At 41.2% G+C, this 23,502-nt stretch overlaps 1 protein-coding gene across 2 annotated transcripts in view; it reads left to right on the top strand.

Annotated features, from left to right (window-relative positions):
- The window catches only part of adcy2b (adenylate cyclase 2b (brain)), a 44,850-nt gene that overhangs the window by 17,613 nt on the left and 3,735 nt on the right, over positions 1-23,502 (top strand). The window contains exons 5-20 of one of the 2 annotated variants that reach the window (XM_029513932.1): positions 1,045-1,193; positions 2,429-2,540; positions 3,795-3,922; positions 5,537-5,695; positions 6,270-6,402; positions 9,706-9,882; positions 9,977-10,017; positions 10,133-10,213; positions 11,303-11,372; positions 11,659-11,756; positions 12,462-12,546; positions 15,185-15,343; positions 16,297-16,383; positions 18,631-18,815; positions 20,442-20,526; positions 22,579-22,737. In XM_029513932.1, the coding sequence (XP_029369792.1) occupies positions 1,045-1,193; positions 2,429-2,540; positions 3,795-3,922; positions 5,537-5,695; positions 6,270-6,402; positions 9,706-9,882; positions 9,977-10,017; positions 10,133-10,213; positions 11,303-11,372; positions 11,659-11,756; positions 12,462-12,546; positions 15,185-15,343; positions 16,297-16,383; positions 18,631-18,815; positions 20,442-20,526; positions 22,579-22,737 (1,908 nt within the window). Of the gene's footprint in view, positions 1-1,044; positions 1,194-2,428; positions 2,541-3,794; positions 3,923-5,536; positions 5,696-6,269; positions 6,403-9,705; positions 9,883-9,976; positions 10,018-10,132; positions 10,214-11,302; positions 11,373-11,658; positions 11,757-12,461; positions 12,547-15,184; positions 15,344-16,209; positions 16,384-18,630; positions 18,816-20,441; positions 20,527-22,578; positions 22,738-23,502 lie in introns of both variants that reach the window. The other variant, XM_029513931.1, reaches the window with a different exon arrangement.

Raw genomic sequence — 23,502 nt, 5'->3', positions numbered from 1 at the left:
ACACACATCATGATCACCCTCAAAGTACCCTCCATTCAATGCGCACGGCGATAAATCAAAGTTGAAAAAAAAAAAACAAAAAAAACAAAACAAAAGCCCACAACCACAACTTGCATGGTTACACAACTATGGGTGATGGATCGCACATCTTTGGTTCTCTACCTTTCTCATTCCGTCATATAACTGATTACACAGTGACATGAGATTTCCAGTACTGTTTCATTGGAACTTGACTGGAGAGACTATGTCAGCTTTCCAAAACATCTGCAGCAGCCATCAAACTCAGAGCCGAACAGCAGCTTTGTAAATGCATTTGCAGCAACAGTGAAGCGTCACATGGCAACGGGAAACATATTTTCATGCAAGTTCAGCTGTGCAGGTTCATGTGTTCATGTGCAACCTTTTCGGAGATTAATGAGTGAAAACACGTGAGGTTGGCCTGTTAATTATCACGACAGATTTCATTAAATTTTCAATCTCCTCATAATAATGTAATATCCTCAGTAAAGATCACAGACAATGAACACATTTAGGGAGCATGCTCCATCGCTTTTTTGTCTGAAAATGATATTTTTTGAGCCTCCATCACTTATCTCTCCTTCCTGTGTTCAGTGCTGAAAATTTGCCTCAATTAACCATCATTAAGTGGATGAAGGAAAATCTATTTAAGCAATTAAATATTAGCTGTGGATGACAATGGCTATATTTATATGGAGTACAGGAAAAGAAGAATAGAATAATAGGATGCAACAGAACAGCAGAATACATAGAAAGCGTTCGCATGGTGCACACGCACAAACACAAGCACACTCACACTCACAAGGTGAAAACATGTCACCCTGAATGAAAAAGAAAGAAAAAATTGGTTGGTTTTGGAGGATTGTTACCTTGTATGCGTTTATCTGTGTTTTTCAATCGCTGGTTCTGCATTGTGACGTTAAGATCTGTGAAAATGGCAGATATATTCTACTCTCATCAAAAAGTCACAAAGTATTTGACTCTGCCTCGTTTGGTTGTCCTGCCCTCCCTTCTCTCTGTCTGCAGGAGCGTTTGCTGTTGTCCTTATTGCCAGCTCATATAGCCCGGGTGATGAAAGCTGAGATCATCCAGAGGCTGCAGGGACCCAATTTTGGCAGAACTGAGAGCACCAACAACTTCCACAACCTGTATGTGCAGCGGCACACCAATGTCAGGTAGGGTTCCTTCCTATAACAAAGGTAATTATTTTCAACTCACATATCGGAGGTTGATTGCCCTCCCCATGCTCCTCAGATCCCCCAGTCTGTCCTTCTTATTTCCACTTCATCCCCTCTCCTTTCCTTTCTCATCATATTCTCCTGCAGCCCATCCACTTGTTTGCCTCCTTGTCCCTTTCTCCCTGTAATAGCCAAATTCAATTCAAAAATAATCCATCTCCTTTGTGGTCTGAGGTTACTTTGCCAAATGAAGAGAAGACTGTGTCTTTGTTTTTCAATGAAATCATCTAGTATATTGTGGAAGTTCATAGAAATATAGCAGAGTGCACAAATCCAGGCTTAGCACAAGAGCCCTTCCAGAAGAAAAGACATTTTTTCCATCACGCTGGAGCTTCACAGAAGAAACCATATCACTGTGGCACTTTTAAGTGGGCCTTAGATCTGTGAGTGTGTGAGAGGTGTGTGTGGGTGTGCGTGCACACCTGTCTGTCCTCATGGTGATCCTTCCAGTGATAACAAACACTCACTTGCTCTAGAGGACTCCTAGAATACAAATATGGAAAAAGAGATGTGTAGAGCTTGGACTTTGTTCAATGCCACCTATTAGCAATGATGTGCTAACCCACCCAAAGTGGCCACATTATCAATGATGCAGTAGTTAAAGGAAATTTGAATAAGTGAGTAAAAATATTCACCATATTTACAGTCGCCATGAAAATTAGCTACAGAAACCAAAACCGTCTTATGCATCAGGCGGTCAGCTGACATTTGACTTCGTGGATGTAAAATGTTATTTTATCATATTAGATATTTGAGATACATTGTTATAATTATAATAATAATTAGAATTATAATTTGGTGAATATGTGCGCTACGGCCAAAAGCGCGTTCGCACTGAATGCTTATGACCCCTCAAGGCATTACTGAGATATCTCATTCATAAGAGTGAGACATACAGACAGACCTCAGAACTTTTTCCTTTCAGCTCTGGCTGTCACCGGCATGGACACATGATAAAATGGTCTCCAACACAGAAAAACTCTTTTTATGCCTCCCACCTAATAGAGGTTAATGAAAATCTAGGTATGTAATGAAGTTTGTTATTCCACGGTTGTGTTATTCATCATATTCCATTCTGCAGCTTCATAAACATAGAGCATAAACGAAAATACATGCTTTCATGCAACAGGCAGGAATGAGTTTTTATCTGTGTTCTCTTTTGCTTTCTGCAGCATTCTGTATGCCGACATTGTGGGCTTCACCAGGCTGGCCAGCGACTGCTCCCCAGGCGAGCTGGTTCATATGCTGAATGAACTCTTTGGAAAGTTTGACCAGATTGCAAAGGTAAAGTCAAGACAACTTCATTTATACATCACATTTTGTGCAGAGTGGCCACTGTGTGCGCCTCACGGGAGAAATTGATGAAAAAGCAATGGTACACTGTCATGTCATGACGTTTACCTTGTTTTCTATCCAGGTTTGGCCACATTATCTTGGGAAAAAATATTTCATTACATCCTAACAATCCTTCCATGGTTGAGCGGATTCAGTTCAGTTCTGTTGTAATTTATGAGGCTGTACTCTGTTATGGTCTTGTATTGGATTGCAATATCCCGCTCTGTCCCTATACAGTTGGTGAATGAGTTGGAGTAAATATTGGAAACACTTTGCAGTACAATGCCACAGGCTGCAGCCTCTGAAGAGAATGAAAATACCAAAAAGACCTGAAATTGCCTTCAGTAAGCCCCTCTTAACTTTCAGGTCAAGGTTTTATGAAGTGGATTGTGCTCTTGTCAGACTTAATTTATGGACTTTGAGTAAATAATCCAACAATGCACCTGTAAAAACATTCAGTGAAAATCCTTTCATTTCTAGATCTGACGTTGTCGCTGTTTCTATTTGAGTGATATTTTCTATCGAGAATAAATTTCAGTTGATGGAGAAAGCAAGATGTTTCGCAGCATACCAGAACACGTTTTGTCAACTGCAGCGCTTAAGAGTTGATCTCATTTGAATAGTTTACACAGATGAGTTCATTAAAAAAAAAAAAAAAAAAAAAAAAAAATCAACGAATACTGTCTGAGCTATGTCGACAATTATCTGAGGCTCAACCTTGAACCAAGCATTCACTCAGTCCTGCGGCCACAGTCGGCCTCCACAGTCATAACCTCCACAGCTGCAGGATGTAGCGGTGTGGGCCGGTCAGAGTGAATCTCTCTGTCTCCTGGGTGTTCAGATATTCAGGTCTAAACAGTTGAGTCAGGCTCTCTCGCTTTCTCTCCCTCTGCATTGTGTCCAGAAGCTCTGTCCTTCAGCTTGATGAAGCCGCCGTTACATAAACCCGGTCCAACAAAGAGCTGTTACACATCCCACATGTGGAATAAGCGTTAATGTGTTTTGTGCGTTGGTGTATGATTTTTGGGCTTGATGAATGTGACTGTGTGTGAAGGTGAAAAGAGCACAAGAAGCATCATTTTTTTTAAATGACTGAATTAGTTAGATCGTGTTAAAGACGTTGATAATTATGGTGGGCTTGTGGATCCGGAGGTTTGGCAATAAATGCACAAATCTCATTATTTCATTCTTTCCTTCTCTCAGGAAAACGAGTGCATGCGAATCAAGATCTTGGGAGACTGCTACTACTGTGTGTCTGGTCTGCCTGAGTCTCTGCCTCACCACGCCAGAAACTGCGTGAAGATGGGCTTGGATATGTGTGAGGCCATCAAGTAAAATACCAGATCTCTCCCTCTATTTTCCCTCCCTCTCATACAAACAGCAACACAAACACACGCCTGTCAAACAGATTGAGCAGAAGGAATGCCAGACTTGATTTCAGCTCTGTTTGAATTAGCGAGTAAACACAATGTGAATGCAACATGATAAGCTGCCCAGCTGAACAAATAAAAATTTCTAGCAAGTTAAAAAATATTCTCCCACAGCTCCCTGCCCTTCTGCTCTGTGCTCCCTGTGTCTTTCACTCATGGCTGAACACGCACGCACACACACGCACTCTCTATTTTTATGGATCAATATATTGTCTTGCTGCAAATGACCTTTAATCACAATCAGATTAAAGATGCCATCCTCCTCAGATGTTGTACACCTCTGACATGATGAAGCAGAGTCTGTTTACTGGAGCAGGTTTTCTTTCCTGACTCAAATTAAATTGTTGACGAAACACTGACTCATCTTTTAAATCACTAGCATTTTATATGACATTCTGGAAATAATCAAAAAAAAAAATATGCACACAATTCACAAGAAAGAGTTACATAAAAAACAACAACAAAAAAAACCCCAACACAATAGAGATTTTTCCACAAACAAAATCAGGTTTGTAAGTCTGTGTTCTTGTGTATGGGGATTTTCCACTTTGGACTGAGCCAGTGTAGCAGTTTTGCCTGATTTCAGTATATATGCTTAATAAGCTAACACGCTCTGTAGTTCATGAATTGAATTGGTCCTTTCTGTTACAGCATCCTATATTTTCCCCCAAAATTTCTCTTTCACAGATGAATTTTCATTGTCACGATACAATTATGAGATCCTTGCTGGTTGTGCTCCCCTTTCATTGCTGAACGGCTTTAAGTCAGTCTTTTTTAAATACGTTTATATATCTAGACAGTCAGACATGTTATCGTAAGTCTTAAGTCTTGGCTGATGTTCAGTCATGCTCTCTCCAGCACCAAACAGGAAGCAGCAATAGTGAGTATGGAGGAGACTCTAGGGAGGCACTAGAATGTGAATCATTTTCATCTAAGGTTGGCATTTAATACAAAAGGGAGGAAAGGGTGAGTAGGAAAAGCATTTCAAAATAAAGCTAATAAACCAAACAGTCTTTTAAAGGACATAGAATAACAATATTAGTGTTGAGTTAAAATCTTTTTAATTATTAACTACATTTTAAACAATAGGATGATGGGAAATAGTCACTAGATCCCCAGTGTGACATATATTATAGAAGTCTTTTGACACTTTGTCTTTAGATATGACATGGTGTCTTTTCCTCATCTTCTTCTGGTGTGTGACAGACATTCATCCCATCTTTTTTATCTTTGCATTAATCCATCAGAATAGTGTTACTTGACTTTCTTATGTAGACTGACAACATGTTTTGTTAAAGCCAGGAGCCTGGGGCTTCTTTTTAACCCTCATTTGCATAAAGCACAGCAACCTGCTACAGCCACAGACTTTTGAACAACAACCCACATTAGCTTTCCTCCTCCGTCTTATGTAACTAGCAAACAGGTCTCTTCCTGCTCTTGAGCTTGTTGAATGAGTCATCTAGCTAACTGAATTCAGTTTGAATGTAAAGGTTCCTTCTTCTGTCCTCCCCACAGGAAGGTCCGAGATGCCACTGGAGTCGACATCAACATGCGCGTTGGTGTTCATTCTGGCAATGTCCTCTGCGGTGTGATTGGCCTCCGCAAGTGGCAGTATGATGTGTGGTCTCATGATGTAACGCTGGCCAATCACATGGAGGCAGGAGGTGTGCCAGGGTGAGACATGACTTGATGTTACTGCTGCCAGTTTCAGTTAATGAACCTGTGTTTTGGGAGCCCACTGTCACATCCAGCTCATTCAGTCATCATGTTGAATTGCACTTTAGCAAGCCAGTGAGCTTCCATCTGTTCTGCTGCTGCTCTGTGTGGTAGAAGTGAGCAAGTCTTAGCGGTAAGCATCGTCTTAGTTTCAGTCAAGTTTCACTTTAGAGAACGTTCATATTAGTGTCAGTCTTAAATGTCACATGAAATACACCCACCACTTGAAGCTAAACATGACGATAAACTTTCAGGAGGAGCAGAGCCTTTTGATGAATATTTATTCAACCCAAGAAGTGCACAAACATGAACATGGAACATAAGAAATAAATGCTCCCTAATTCTGCTTATGGTCAATTTCACCCGGCACCCCTGTATGGTGTTATGAACCTGTAAGCTGTTGGACCCATTTCCATCTCTATCGGCGTTTGTTTGCAGGAGTAACAAACAAACCTGAAGGGAGATAATTGTAAGTTAGAGTAGTTTTAATCTTATGACCTGCCCATTCATCGCTCTCCTATCTTGTCTCCAGGAGGGTCCATATCTCCTCTGTGACACTGGAGCATCTCAAGGGTTCATACAAGGTAGAGCCTGGAGACGGACAGAGCCGAGACTCCTATCTGAAGGAGCATGGTGTGATCACCTACCTGGTCATCAACCCCAAGGTCAGAAACCATCAGTGATGGTCCCCACAGGCAAGCACTCAGTCAGAAAGGACTGAGAACTCACATAGTGGGAAATTAGTCTTAATTTGCTTAGTTTTTTCACCACTGGTTCCTTTTTCTGAATTAATTTTGCTGTTGGTTTAATGTAGATTTTGTCATTTTAAAGTGGCCGTGTGCCAGACGATGAAATTAATTCCCCATCCTCACATTTGGAGAAACTCAAAGATACAAAGAGGTGGTTGACATGACAGAGCATGTACCACCTTACAACTAATAAATGACACCTGGATGGTTCAGATCCAGCCCTCTGCTACACATCGTCCCATCTCTGTCCCCGGCCTTAGCATGTCCCGCCTCGATAAAACAAAGACAAAAGGCTTTAGACATAGTTAAGTATGGTCTTTTAATAGAAGCGTACATATGAAATGATTCCAGGAAAATGCTCTTTCACAACGATGTCCATTTGAAGTATTCCTATACTGGAACTGTGAGTGTGCAGCAGCAGTAACTACTTGCAGTATGTGTGTTTTTGTTCATGTATTGTTTTAATGAACCAGCGTGCAAAACTGAGAAGGCTGACTTTCAGCACCATGGACAACACCACTGTTTCCCAGTCAGGCTTCTACTGACAAGAACGAAAGTGTAGCCAACCACTTTGGACAAGGTCACGTGTGGCAAACAATGCTGTTGTGTCGAAACAGCAATCTGCTATCAAATCAAATCAATCGAACATCTGGTTCGGCGTTAAGTCGCTCTCTCTTATGGGAGAAGGTGTTTGAAGTCCACTCCACCGCCTGCAGCTCCTCCTGTGAAACCAGGACATGTGGAGTCACTTCAGGACATTTATGATATCTGACTTGACTTTCTGCTGAGAATGTCTCTATATAGCATGTAGTATTGGCATCCAGTCTGTGAACAACCACGCTTAACAGTCCTGCCCTCCCCCCCCCCCCCCCCAATAGGTATCTGCTGTGGGAGCTTCCACGTTTAAGACATAATGAACTTTGGGAGTCTCTGCAAGAGCGCCACTTGCTTAAAAAAAAAAAAAAAAAAAAAAAAGTATCCTTTCCTAATTCAGAGCCACAGTCTCTTTTAACCACTGATTCCTTCTGCCCATTTGGCTCCTTTCAAGCTTCTTTTTTTTTTTTTTTCACTTTTCAATACCAAAGACATCATCTGACTTCAGTGGAAACATGTTCAGAATACGTAGGAAAACATATAAAGTTGCGTCAGGTGTCCACTGCAACGACGGAAAAGGCCAACATTTCACAGGACGTGTCAGCGTACTTTATCTCTTTATTTGGACACACATAATTGGTCCTGAATCTCCTTTAGGTTGACAGACAAGAACATCAACAAAACCAATAATAATTGAAATCACACTGTATCAATGAAGTAATTTGGGTAGTAAATAAATAGTTTAATTAATAAATTAGTCGCAAATGCGCAACAACAACAATAATGTACAGATCAATTTTATCTTGGTTTGAAAGAGACTATACTGATATACCATTGATGACGATGTAGCACAGTGAAAGGACGGTTGCTCTGAGCTCACTCATACCTCTGACAAGTTTTCTTCAGTCTCATTATTATATCTAACTTTCTGTGTGAATAACTGAAGATGGGATATTTTGCCTCCAGGGTTGGCCAAGACAGTCATACATGACAAAGAAAAAAAAACAAAAACAAAAAAAAAAAACCACATGATGCAGCAGATTGAGTCTGATTGCTGAACATGAACATATTTCTTCATACTTCATCTCAGTAGTCTGTTGAAACTCAACCAGCTGCAGTTCAGTTTTGCAATGAGATGTTATGTTGGCAACAGCACAAACTATGTATCATCAGCCACCTTTTTTAAACAGCATTCTCTGTTTGCTGCAGTGACTGCTGTGGGAGTTTGGTACTGACACTGTTAGATTTTTTTTCTTCTTCAATATTCTAGTTATAAATGCAGAGTAGCAACACTTGAGCAATCCAATTTACTGTTACACCATGCGGCTCTATAGTAATGAACCTAACCAGCACTTTTCAGTTTAAGTGGAACCTCTGGGTAGTTTTAGTGTTGCAACTTCTCTTTCTCACGATGTTACATCATGATGTCCTTTTGAAGTAATCCTCCATTAAATAAATATTAAAAGTTTTCTCTGTAAACTTTATTTAGTTTAATAAAATGGATTTGTAATATCCTATCACGCACTGGACAAAGGGCTGTGGGCTCCATTTTTCTTGAAAAGCCCTGAGTGGATCAAGGTCAAATATGAAGCATGGATCACAGGAGGTGTCATCTCTACTGTCATTGTCATCAATTGTCACTGTCAGAGCTGTTCAAGCTCACCCGCTAGAAAAATAAACACAGTCGCTGTCTAGTTCTTTTTTTTTTTTTTATGGCCTTTTGTGCCAGGTATCTGTCTCAATCAGGAGTTCAAATAAATCACAGGAGATATGCAACTGTGTTGTGAAATATCCTCTCCAAACTTTTTCTTTCACTATTTATGGCTTAACAACAGTGCCGCATTTGTTTCACCAGTTAAGTGTGCCGTTATTTGTCAGAGAGAAGCACTTAGTTAGCACACCTGCCAAAATAAAAGGGGAACTCCATCGTTTGTCACTAAAAGTGTTGTAAGTACCTCCGAACACCGACGGGCAGGCCACTGAGGTTAAGAGCCATCATTTGATCACTGCTCTCAGAGCACCTGGTCCTTCTTATCTCACATCCACCGAGTGTGAGCGGAGCACATGGTCCAAAGAGGGGGCTGCAACTTTTGTAAGTGAAAGTTGCCAGGTTTGTGCATTATTTCATATTGATATACACTTAAAGGGATAGTTTGAGGTCTGTGAGGTAGTTATCCAGGAAAATCTGGGAGTTGATGAGAATTTTTAGGTGCACTGCTAGTTTGGAAAGGCAGCAGGAGTGGAGAGGCTGAATGATGTGCTGCTGTGGACAGGCCATCTGCAAAAACCTTTTATCCCCTTTAAAATGAAGCCTTACAGATAAAAGCTCTTCTGTAGTGCAGAAGTGTATATTAATATAAAACAAACCACTTTACAATGAAGTGTGTTTCAGCTATACACAAATGCAGCTCTGCTCTGTCTGACTAAAGATGGTGACCTCACACAACCTCCCATAAAATACCTTCAACACAGAACTCTCATGATCTCTGTCTCTCATCAAGAGTAGTTATGATGTGTCATGAAATGGAACCAATCCGTGTTTTTCAGTTGTTGTTATAGTGGTCACTTTGCACTTAGTGACAGTAAAATCACTTTTTTTTTTTTTTTTTTTCCTCCCCCTCTCAGACGGAGAGACACAGCCCTTTGCTGGGTGTGCGCTCTCGTCCAAGTCTGGACGGCGGGAAGATGAGGGCATCTGTCAGGATGACCCGGTACCTGGAGTCCTGGGGAGCTGCCAAACCCTTCGCCAACCTCCACCATCGAGACAGCATGACCACAGACAACGGCATGATCAACACCACTGTGAGTCTAATGCAGTGCTCTATCTCTCACACACACACACACACAGATGCAGGTGTAAGTTATCCATTGATCAATATTGTGACTCCCGTTTCAGGATGTCCCAATGGGGCAGTATCACTTCCAGCGACGAGAAAGGTGAGCCAGAAGGCTGTAAAATAATCCCGACGTATGTACTCTGTCTTGACAACATTTCATAAATGCATTTTTTTGTCCATGTGTGAATGTGTCCCCTTCTGTCTTTTAACTCAAGGTCCAAATCCCAGAGGAGGAGGTTTGAGGAGGAACTCAATGAGCGAATGATTCGCACCATTGACGGCATCAACTCACAGAAGTAAGCTTCACATCTGCCTCGCTTCGTATTTCTGCATCACCTTTCATGGTCACACCAACACCAAGTCGGCAGCAACACCCAGAGGAAGCAGCTCTCTGGTTAACTTAAATAGACGAAGAATTCATCAGAAAAATCTCTATCAAACACTAACATGAGTCAAAGTCCAGGAATGTGTGTGGTTCAAAGGGAAATGGAGAAGATGTGGAGGCATGTCTGTCATTTAGCTTTATAGACACATGATCCTGACCATTCGTCTTTTCCTGTTGCATTTTATCACGCATTTTACACCGTAAAGAGGAAATGCTCCTATAATCAATGTGATTTAACCCAAAACAGCTCCAATGGCATATTACCATCTTTGTTTATTGACTGAAACATTATTTAGCGTATTTTTAAGAAAAAGAGCTGTAAGTGCAGTTAAGAGAACATTTCATGCTCTCCAAATTTCAAACTAAACTGAGCTTAAATGTTATATTGTACACTAATTTAAGTGTTGCATGCTGATGGTGCTGTGTGATAGTGAGGTTTGGGTGCACCCGCTGCGATACACATGCACAGAGAAATAAAAAAAGAAAAAACACCAAAAGCAGAAAATGCTCAGGGAGCTGAATTTGGCAGATTAACATTCAACACCCACCCCAGTCCGGAACTCTACCAGGTCCTGGCTCAGTGACTGCCAACTGGCAATTGGGCACGGACAACACAAAATAATCAAGGCAACCAAAAGAAAACAGAGTATGTGGTCATGACCAGGCGAGTGTGTAATGCTGATCCAGCTCCTCCCAACATGTAAATCATTCACTGAGATAAGTAATGCTGCTTTCGCCATCTGAGTCCTTTAATCTCACACCTCGGAGAAGGAGACAAGGCAGATATGCAGTATATACCAACAAGTCAAAAGCAGGGAGTAACTTACAAACACGCACACACACACACACACAGACTAACAACATCCTGCAAATATATGACTCCACTATACTGTTGTTAAGTCCATACTTTTTGTTTTTGGCTTGTTCATGATGCCAATATGAAGGCTGATCTGCGCTGCTCCCTCTGCTCCATCTGAATCTCTCTCATTTGTGTCTCAAGGCAGTGGCTGAAGTCTGAGGACATTCAGAGGATCTCATTGTTCTTTCACAACAAAGCTCTGGAGAAGGAGGTAGGCGAACACATACAAAACACAGCCGACATTGTTCACCCGGGAGAGCAAATCAATCAAATTGTACTGGCGTAAGGAAAACAGGAGGTACCAAGGGCCTGTGCAACCTTCAGTATGTAGGACACAGATTGTCTCCTCTACATTGCGTGATAAACATTTACATTTTACTTTAGTTTTATTGTCCATCAGACTTCATGTGATCCATGTAAAAGTCATATGCTCGGTGTTTTCGGCTCTGTTTCGCTCGTAATTTTGTCATGTTTTTCTATTCATTTTCTCTCAACAGTACAGATCCACAACGTTACCAGCCTTCAAGTACTATGTCGCCTGCGCCTGTCTCATATTCTGCTGTATATTCATAGTGCAGGTCCTCGTCTTACCCAAGTAAGTCAGAGCCCCCTTCAGGGGACTTGTACAGTGCACTCCTTGTGGTGTTGGTAAACTCGATCTGTGGCAGTTTGGCGGTGGATGTTAAAAAGCCATTTGACTCCAGCTGTCTCATCAACAAGAGCACACTGAAATGAAAGAGGCGGAATGCTAAAAAGCAGATGCAGATGAAAGGGCACCATGTCTGCGAGTGATTATAGATCAGGTGAATCAAAGTGTGGCGTGTCTTTAATGGTGAGGAAAGAAATTCATGGTCATGCTAATTTACTGCTTGTGGGAGCCAAAGGTGTAATTCAGCATCTTAGTGATCATTGATTTTGCAATAACCCCCCCGAGACCTTATCTATATATGTTCTGTTGCATCTCTCTGCACATTTACACATGACATCATCTGTTTTATGGCACGAATCATTAAATCCAATGAGCCATGTTCCTCTTTAGAAAAACTGATACAGAAATGCAACTTCATCATGACACACACAGACACACACACACACACACACACACACACACTGCTGTAGCGTACAGTGTTGCAGTATTAGGTTTGCTCAATGTAAATGGATTGCAGGTTTGAGGTAGAATACTTGAAAACCTTCATTACATTTATTTCCCTGGATGGCACTGCAGAGGGCCAATAAGTGCCAAGAAGGTTTAGAGTAATCTGTGTGTGTGTGTGTGTGTGTGTGTGTGTGTGTGTTGCAGAACTGCGGTGCTGGGGATCTCCTTTGGCCTGGCATTCCTGCTGCTGGCTTTGATCCTGCTCCTTTGCTTTGCTGGTCACATTCTGGTGGGTTTGCATGGATTTATCACTCAATAATACACACACATACACACATTCCTTCCACACACACAATTTGTGTTTGAGACAAACATGTGGAAGATACAATAACTGAATAAAACTGTGTAAAGTCCATTCACATCTTTGCCAAACAGGCTTTTCAGAGTGTCTAATGCATTATTGTGTCATTCATTTCTAACTGCTCAGTGGACTCACCTTTTCTTTTGTGAGGAAATTCAACTTGCACTTACTCTACTTGGGGGAGCACAATGGAATAGGGGTTAGCGCTATTCCCTCACATATGCATGGGTTTCCTCGGGGTACTCCGGATCGCTCCCACCACCCAAAGACATCATGTTTGGGTTAACTGGTGACTCTAAATTATCTGTAAGTGTGAGTGTGAGTGGTTGTTTGTCTGATAAATATGGAAATAACCCAATTTATGAAGCTGAATGCTGAATGTGAGCTTCATATGGATAAGGGACTGTAGTAAATATGATAAATCAATTCAATTTGCCACAAAATAGCCTGCAAACTTTATCCAGGAACTTCACTTATGCAGGAGTCTGACTTTCATTTTATAACTGTCTTCTCTTCGAATCTCATGATCTGTTTTTTGTTGGTTTTTTTTTAAACTGTGGATGATCGATCTGGTAGCAGGGAACTCACAAGATTCAACTCAAACTCACCCTGTGGCTAAATTACAGTGCTGGCAAGATAAAAGTTTGACCTTGCATGAATTATTATTCCATTAAATTTTAAAACTATCGTTCAAACTTTTATATTATTTCTTTTTTTGTCTTCCCTTGTGTTTTGATACATACTTTTTGACTTCACTGACGAGATAACACCTAAACTTTAAAGCCAGAGAAAGCACCATTTGTTTTTCACCTGTCCTGGTTTGTGTTGAGGTTTTTGTCCATGGAATCAATGTGGTCATTGGAATTTGAACTGAGTATCTCCGTAAACTGTAATGTATGGTGTTTGGCCTGCTAAGGGGCAAGTCTTGCTGGAAAACGGTATCAACTACAGTCCAGGTTTTTATGAGCTCTGTTGTCCTCATCCATCGAGTCACAGCTGTTGTTTGTTATCCAGCACAAGGGAGGGGATGGGCTGCTCCAGCTCTGTGTCACAAGTGTTTTATGGACTATCAATAAATAATCGCTCCCTCAAGATCCCATTTTCTTCCTTCTTCCCTCTCAAGAGACTATCATCACCCAGTAAGTGGGTCGCTTGTGATTAATTGGGGGTTATCACTAACTTTGGTCTCTCCTGACCCAGATATTTGCTGCATAAAAAAAGGAGAGATGACAGATTGTGTTTGATAATTTTTGTTTTAATAATAAATTCAGCAACCCGTTCTCTGAGCTGATGTGGTCACTATTGAAAGACTGTGTTTTAGCTCTTTTGGCAACACAGCCAATAAGAATGGTCCACACAGCAATCGCTGAAGTAACCAAATGATGTCTTATGGAACTTCAGACAGTGAAGTGCAGATGATGGTGATTCATACGTTAACTTACTTTTCAGTTGTATAGTTCAGTATATGTACTGAAGCTACAATCTGACGCAGTAAAACCAAAGAAGGAGTCTTTCTTTCTTTTTCTTTGCTTCATCAGAACATAACTTCTCCCTTTTTCACCCTGACCGCTGTGAAGAATTGCCCAGGCCAAGCATTTATCATGTAGCCACCACATGTAGCACATGCTGCTCATGCATGCTCAGCCTGAAGAGGAATCACCATTGCCACAGTTGAGCAGTTGTTTCATTCCCATGAATAGTGAGCTATTTTAGTATTTTTGGTTCAGACCTTTGAGCCAACACTTTTTTTTTCTTTCTTTTTTTTTTTTATAAACTAAAGTGGAACTTGTTGTGTTCTATGGTTTTAAAACCTTGTATCATATATACAGTGGAATTACTTTCTTCCAAAGTAGTTTGAACTTCTTTTTCAAACTTAAAAAAAAAAAAACACAATCCACATCAATTATCTTAAAGAGGGGTGGACAAGGGACCACCCTTTGCCTCTCAGCAGGGGAGGTCAATGCAAATGCAATCATGGCCCAGGGCAATGAATTTGTTTGAAGTTTTAATTAAAGAAAGATATTACCATCAACAGCCATGATGTGTTAATCTGTGAAAGACTGCAATCACTCAGTTATGGGGATCAAACACTTCTTGGGAGGTGAGAGGCAGAATCACCAGATTAAAAATTTGTCTTCAAAGAAGATGGAAAACTCACTCACTCAGCATGGCAAACAAAAGTGTTGATTACTTGTTTGTTTTTCCATCTAGAAACCACAGCTCCAGTGTCACAAACCATCTCATTTGAAGTGTGAGGTCCCTGCTCGAGCTCATACTAAATGTGCATGAGCATACTGTCCTGATATGTGAGAGAAAACTGTGACACTACACTTCAAAATCCTCTTGAATGGGAACACGAAGAGAAACCAATATCCAGGATGAAGGAAAGGGTTTGCTTAAAAGTAGAAAAGTATGATCTCAAGTGACGCCAGTATCTCTGCATTAGTTCCCTCTGAGGCCAAGTTGTATGTTATTCTTTGTTCAGCAGAGAGTAACTTTGGGTCTAGTATCCACTTCTTCTTCGTCTGTGTAATCACTCGCTCTGTTTCTTTCTCCCCCCCCCCAGAAGGGAAGGAAGGGGCCCTTCTGCACTCTCACCTGGTTCCCCACCTCCTCCCGCATCATCGTCACCAATAACCCCTGGCTGCGGTTGGTCCTCACCATGATGACCACAGCTCTCATACTGGTGATGGCTGTCTTCAATATGGTGAGAGGTGAAAATGTTGTGCATGCCGTTCACATGGAGCTTGGTGTGGAACAGTGACTGCAGGCCACTGCAGCAGCTGTGGGGGGTACAGAGGACATGATGTGATTTCTGATTCATTCATCTCATTTGAGCAGGTTGTACATGCTGTGCAGCTAGTGTATAATGTTACAAAGAAACTCTTTGCATCCTGAGGCAAGAGTGCTCATCCAAAAAAAAAAAATTAACCAACATAGATAGATTGCTAGATTCACCTTATTGGCCCCATTGTGGGAAATGTGGCTTGAGTTTTTGCCAATGGTACCCAAAAAAACAAAACACAACTACAAAAAAGCTCCCCATTTCCTGTGGGGTCCACATCAGTTCTCATGTCAAATGCATTAACAGTTTGGCTACAAGCATAATGCATTACAATGTTTATACCAAGGCATTAAAAGCATGATGATCATTTACTGCAGCAATTATAGCATGAGGCGTCAGGGTTTATGATCATCAGTGTTTTCTGTCTCCATGACGCGTGTGACAGACATTTTATTGTTTGTTGGTTGTTGTGTTGTGATGATAAAACAGTAACATGCTATAAATACAATCAGAATAGTATCCTCATTAGGAAGGCCTATCAATGGGCTACATTTAGCTCATAGAAAACTCAGTAACGCTTCATCTGTTTGGATCTTTACACTTCCAATGACATAAATCAATTCTGGCTGTGTGACATTTTAGTGATGGGTGAATCCTTCTGCTCCCTATAACATGCTCAGTGGATCAGCGGCTGCAGTAGCCCCATCGTCCACGGTTCAATTCCTGACGTGTAGCATGTTTTTCTATGAGATAATGGCAGCTGGCCACAGATATCAACCTTTTTTAATCCATCCTTTCTGTGTTAGTTCTTTGTGGAGGATCCTGGAGGATCTACAGAAGTCCGGACCACCATTCCACCTGAGGTCCCAGTCCCTACGCCACCTGAAATACAGGTCATTACGCCACTTGTGAATCTCAGTAACAGCAGCCTGTTGGAGTATAAGAAGGCCATCTCAGAAGACAGCAAGTTTTATCTGCCAGTAAGTACAGCAACCAGATGGGCTTGAAAGACTAGTGATGTCAAATCACTGACCACCAGTATCTAAAAACAACATTAATCGCATGGCATTTACATAAAAATATTATGTGTGAAATTCACCTTTATTTTCAAAATATGCTGTTAATTTCAGGGCAATGCTCTTAATGAACTTTTAATGCTCATATTCTCCTCACATGTAAACATGGGAATGAAGCTGCTGCTGGATATTTGCAGAGAGCAACATGTCTCTCTCCACAGCTCTTCTTCTTCTTTAAAAAAAAACCTACAATTTGATATCCTGGGGGTTTTTTTTTTTTGGTTTTTTTTTTATTTTGTCTCTCATAGTTGAAGTGTACCTATGATGAAAATTACAGACCTCTCATCTTTCTAAGTAGGAGAACTGGCACAATCAGTGGCTGACTAAATACTTTTTTGCCCCACTCTGTAAGTGTCAAATGAGCCATATCAATTTTATCATTTTTTTCACGAGGAAACTTCTAGAGGTCGCTTCCAAATCAGTTAAAATTACTGATATAATTTCACACCAAGCAGGAGAAAGCAGTGACTCCAGAGATGCCAAGATGTGTATTTTAGTCATCAGTGGCGCCAGGTCCTAAGACTATAACTCTTCAGGCTTTCACTCACTGCCCTGTGGTGGTTTACACACACTCACACACTCCAACACACTAACACACACTGAAGTTTGACTTCATATCTTTATCTTTGGAAATTACCCTCCTGTGAGGTCATTACTGGGTATTGAGGTCACATGACTCACTCGCCCAACATTCATCATGTGAGTTGTTGATGTAAAAACAGCCAACTGTGGGCAGATTTCAAGAAGATTAGAAGAGGATGGTGGAAAGTGTTGGCCACCTGCTCTGTTATGCGATGGTTGCTCCAGGTTGATGTAGGCCCTGATCAGACCTGTCTCTGATGATCTTATGGTCAGCTCTAAGCTCCGGTCCAAACGCACTGAAGATGCAGGAGATGAGGAGAGATTTGATATTTGATCACTCAGGCCACATGAGGAACAGGTCTGAGTCATATGTGGCCACACTCTTTTAGCAGTATGAATGAAAATGCATCCAGCACCAATTGAAGTTTCCTCTCCTCTACTGATCTAACCTCTAATAAAACTGAAAAATGTTTCCTTTTAAACATTTATTTTAATCATAGAGCTGTGAGCAATGCAATGATTTGTTCAACCCCTGTGTGGCCCCACACAGAGGTTGAACACAGTGACAATGACCCAAATGGACAACACTGCATACCTGCTAATTTGCTAAATAGAGAGGAGAAGTGAGATCTGATCGCAAGTGGTTACACATGTGAGGATGTATTTTGAACTGAAGACAAAGGTTCATAGCAGGTCTGAACAGGGTGTTTATCTATTCCTCTTTCAAGTCATTGGTCTGAAGGAGCCATTTGACAGAATGGTACAAATCGGAACCCAAATGCACGACTAAAACAATTCCAACAATTTCCCTGACGGAGACCTCCCAAGGGATTAATAAAGTCTATCTTATCTTATCTTAAAAAAGGCAAAGTACCAAATTAATAAATGTTCACTCTTCGAGGAAACAAACTGGCACAAAGTGAACAGCAAAAGTAGCAACAAAAGACGCAAGCAAAAACTAGAAAAAAACTAGGCAAAGAGTCAACATAAATCAGGAAACTACAACATGGACTTGGACTGTGACGGCTTAGTTCTACAGCACAGGACTCAACGAACTGAGACAGGACAAAGAGAGATGCAGACTATATATACACAAGATAATGTTGGAGCAGGTGAACACAATCAGACTGGCACAAGAGGAAGAGCAAGCAAACTGAAATACAAGGAGAGTAGGAAAATCAAAATGAAACAGGAAATGACAGACGACAAGACTGAGTTTCAGGACATGATGCCATTTCGATGGAAACATCCTCCTGAAGCTTGGAAGCATTCATACAAAAAGTAGGAAGACAGCGTTTCCATTTTGTTTTGCTCTTTGGTATTATGTAAACAATTACATAAATGTGTTTGTTGTGTAAGAATATTGACTTATTCTGCTGCCAGGAAAAAAGTTCTGGCCCTTCTCTTGTCCACTTCTTGTTGGAGAACTATATGTTGGGTGACTTACAGCTGTTAGAGCAGCAGATTTGCTCAAATCACATTACAGCAAACGCTTTTTTGTTTACTTGGTGCAAAAGTGTTCTCGAGGTCACACAGTGACAGTGCAGTGCCACGTTTTTCTCTCTGCAGTACTTCATCTACTGCTGTATTCTGGGCCTTGTGTCCTGTTCGGTGTTCCTGAGAATCAACTACGAGCTGAAGATGGTGGTGATGCTGGTTGCCGTGGTGATCTACAACATAATCATTCTACAGACACACGCCTCTCTGCTGGACGGCTTTAGCAAAGCGCCATACCCCACAAATGAACTGCAGAGGTAACTGCCGAATCCGAACACGCACACACACACACACCTTATACACTATCCCTGTTCCCAATCTAAACTATAATGAAACAGTAACCAGGCTGACCTTGGGCCAGCGCTCTGTCTGACAGCATCTGCACCTTCTGACTCTGCAGCCATTCAGTTGAGAAGAGTCCGTTGAAATTACACACAAGACTGGACAGCATTTTTCAGGGAAAGACCACTGCTGGGGCGACAATAGCCCGTATGGCTGTTGACTGAGTTGCACCTCTGGAGAGGACGATGATGAGTGACAGAATAAGATTTGGCTGTGTCATTTTCACATTTGATTGACACCTGGAGTGTCATCTCTCAAAAATCCCATTAAGTGAAAGGTTGTCAGAGCACCTTGAGAGACAGCTGAAAATACTTTTTTCTCGCTTTGATTCCTCTCTTTGTTTCATTTTCTGACCAGGCTTAATTGGCAGAAAGGGTATATTTCTATCACCCAAGACAACGAGGATAGAATAGGAATTTAGGACGAATGTATTCATTTTGTTTCTTGAGTCCGCATCACTGCGCAATGAAGACCATTCAAAGAATCGTTGATGCAAAATGTAATGACCCATGTTAATAAACTGATTATCTGACCTCTGACAGTAATTTTACTCACTTAATTTGAAGGCTATTTGTAAGATATGCTGCACAGCAAGTGAATTACAAGCTTATTACTTTCCAGTCGAGAATAAACGTTTTCAAGTTCAGCATCCAGCAACCCTTTCCTCAATAAAGACTGGAGAGTTGTCTTCAGAGATGGAAATCAATGCCAATGTCAAAGTCTCATCTCTATCACAGCTTTTCCTCTACTGAATTCAGCATGTTAAGCAGCTAGGAACTAACAGTAGCTTCAAGTCTGCCCAGAAGGCGTAATGCTGCTCAGAGGGTGGAAGTAGTGTTTTTTTTTTTTTTTTTTTTTTTTGGACCACAACACTAGACGAAACTCTTGTTATATAATTGCCACCATCAGTTCTCGACAAGAAACCATGTTTGGCAAAAAAATTTACAAATGAGCCCTTTAAATACAGAGCAGCAAGTACTACAAAAACTTGATGCTCTGTAAGTGATGACGGCACACTTTAATCCAAAATTCAACAAATATGGCCACACAATGTAATTAACACCAACGGCCAGGAAGCAGAAAAATCACATTGGTACAATATCTATATATGTGGTGAAGTGGTACAATATGTATCGTTAAAGGAGAAAGCACTCAGCCCCATGTTCAGTTATTCCTACTGAAGATCTTTTAAAATAGGTCAGGATATATATATATATATATATATATTCTCCATTGTTTTTAAGAAACCTAAGTCATACAAAATGGCTTTTATTTTGGCACAGCCTTTGGCAATGAGTGTTTAAGGCACCAAGATGATATATGTCAGACTGACATCTGCATATGCTGCTCATTCTGACCTGTGGAACAGCATGATTCACGGTGTTGGCTTCATCTCACAAAAAACAACAAAAACCAGATCAGTCAGTCAAATGTCGATCCAGTCCTTCTTTCTTTTCAAGGGATTTGTTTGTACAAAGTAACCAGATTTTGAAGCCGCTGATCGGCAGTGTATGAATTTCATTTCCTCTGTTTCTCCACAGACCAGGAGTCCTGAAGGATTTGAAGACAATGGGCTCCGTGTCTCTTTTTATCTTCTTTATCACCCTGCTGGTGTTGGCCAGACAGGTCAGTCGTCCTCTTCACTGGTCACCACAATGACAAAACTAGGCGTGGTTATCCAACTGCATATCCTGTGGTTAAAGCCCAGCTTCTGTGTCTTACAACCTGTAGATTAGAGGTTTTAATTGGGCCATTCGCTTTAGCTATATCCATCTCACTAGGCCATTCAGCACCATTTAGTGAAAACCTCCGCCTGAGGAAGAGAGCTTATCTTCACTCCATTCCAGGACAAAATTTAGAAGCTATTGAAACTGTCTTCAATGTTTTGGCCCAATATCCTGGAAGATCAAAATAGTATTTGTGTGGGCCTGTGCCTTCGTCTCCTTCTTGTCCACCACCCTCACTTCATGCGAGGTCTAACTCATCTGACATACATTTGCTGCTCTGTCTTTTTTTGTTACCATCCATCATTTCTGACCCCAGAACAGATGTCCTGGACAGAAAGACTCTCCCCCCAAGGTCTATGTACCCAAAATGGGGACTCCCCTGACACTTGCATTTATCTGAACAGCTTCATATGTTGTTTTCATTCTGGGTCACTGTCACCAAAGGGGAGAGGATCTTTTGTTTTGGAAACACAACTTTGCTGCATGACTGTTATGTTGTGGACAAATCAGGTTTGTTGAGGGGTAGCTGGGTTCATCCTCTCAGAGACTGTTTGGGTATGAATTACAGGGGTAAAATGCGTCATCAGAATAATTCTGAAAAACAGGTCAAAAGTTGCATGGGAGTGACGTCAAACAAGGCACTCGACACAGAAGTGCATAAACTGGCTTCAGAAATGAGGGTGCAGGCGCTACAGAATTCAATTTGCTCACACATTTTAGTCTGCTGTTAACAAATCTCACTCACAAAATTATCCTCATCAGCCCTAATGTACCCATTCCCAGTCATTTAGCCAGAAGGAGGAGAAAGCAGGTTACGAGGATGAATGCATCTGTAATTCATCCCTCAAGAAGAGACGCACTATGGAGCAAAGCTCATTTACAAGCTTGTTAGCTGGTTCCTAAAGAGCGTCTGGAATTAGCTCAGTTTCTCCTGGCCTAGTTTCTAGACTCTTGGAGGTACTAGAGCTCCTTTCTATGCAAGTGGAGCAAGTGCTGAAACTCCAGATGCATACTTCCACAAACACTTCAGTCTGCAATCCTTCTTTATAGCTTGAAGCTCATTTATATTTTTGTAGTGACCTCCGGATATAGACTTAGCAGCACCAGAGCTCAGTGCAGTGTGATACAGGGCTTTTCTTTTCAACTCTTATAAATTGGCGCCATACTTTGATCCCATGGGAAGAAATATTTACTGCACATATATATAAATCACTCAGACTGCTACCCACACACATGAAATATATGTCGCAGGAGACTGACGCTCCTACATACACACTGCAGGGTCCAGCCTATAGGTTGCCTGCAGCTCTCAGAAATATATATGAGCATAATGATGCTGTGTGCGAGGGGACTCTGTCTCACGCACAAACTCTCACTCTTCTGGGATGGTTTGACCCCAATAGATGAGTCTTGCTGACATATTTAGATGTGTTGAAATCTCCCTCAAGCATGAATAATCAGAACATAAATTAGAAGTGGTGGCTATCTTTTATGCAAAACAGTATTGTCAGCACACTATTACCCTCAGCAGTGACAATGGAGCTCCTTGCATTGTTTCAGAGTTGTCTTATTGGGACATTAATTTTCTATGAATACCAAGCGCGCCTTTTAGTTTTCCTTGTTTAGGTTTCCAATACCTAACCAACAAAATCCAATAAATAGTCTATTTGGTGGTAATGATTAGAAGAGAGCACAGGCAGCCTATTTCTTGGAAGCACTCTCTCAACCTGGACAAATTTCTATAGCTGGAAGACTGTACATGGGCGGCTGCAGAGTCCAATCAACCTCAAGTCCAAATTAAGCACCAGAGCCTGACTTTCAGTTGGCAATGACAACATTTCCATTTCTCCTCTTGACTTTGGTGGCTGCTTCTAGTGGCCTATAGTTTTGGAGAAAACTGCTCGGTGTGAATGACACAGGTGTCTCTTTACTCTGTGTCCTCCTGTAACAGAATGAATATTACTGTAGGTTGGACTTCCTGTGGAGGAACAAGTTCAAGAGGGAGTGCGAGGAGATCGAAACCATGGAGAACCTCAACCGGGTTCTGCTGGAGAATGTGTTACCAGCTCATGTTGCTGAACACTTCCTGGGACGCAACTGGAAAAATGAGGTGAATTCCTAGAAAAAAGATTTCACGTTTATTTGGGATGATAAACATCTTTTGTGTATTAAACATATTTATACATGAAGTCACACTGAATCCCCTCAGAGTGACCACGGCCTCTGTTATTCAGAATTTTAAACATTAGTAGAATTTAAATGGGGAAAAAAGGAGGAAATTAGCTGTCAAGACCAAAACTGTGTTTGTTGAAGACTGTAAATTTTAATGTAGGACTTCACAGGGATTGACTGACCGTTGGAGCCAGACTTGAGTGGTCAAGAATTAATCAGCTTCCTGGTTCATTTGTGCTCTTTTTCATCACCTCACAGTATTTTCACTCTTGTGCAAAGCTAAATTATCTGTCTGCTGGCAGTTCTAGACCCTGAACCTGCACCGACTTTCTAATTTTCTCTGCAGAACAGTAACATTTTTATTTTTTTTCTCCAAAATTGTAAAAGAGCAATTCTGGATTCACTCAATCAAATCTACGCTATCCGAATCTATACCTGCTGTTGAATGACCTGTCTTCATATTATTTTATTTAATAAAGACTGGAGCTGTTTGGCGCAGTCTCCGTGCTGTGCTGTTGTTTGGTTGTACCTTCATACTTGGGTTTTTTCCTTTAATGAATGCTGTTACTATTTTGTAGAGAGCCAGTGTGCCACAGAGATAAGCATAGTTTGCTCTTTTTATTTAGGAAGCCATCGTCATTGTGTAGCACTGGAGCAGCTGCCTCGTAGATTTTCTTCTCTGTAGTGACTGTCCATCTTTATT

This window comes from Echeneis naucrates, chromosome 11, assembly GCF_900963305.1.
Source record: "Echeneis naucrates chromosome 11, fEcheNa1.1, whole genome shotgun sequence".
Lineage (NCBI taxonomy): Eukaryota > Metazoa > Chordata > Actinopteri > Carangiformes > Echeneidae > Echeneis > Echeneis naucrates.
Note: the sequence above shows the minus strand (reverse complement) of the source record. Positions and strands in the feature narration are given on the sequence as shown.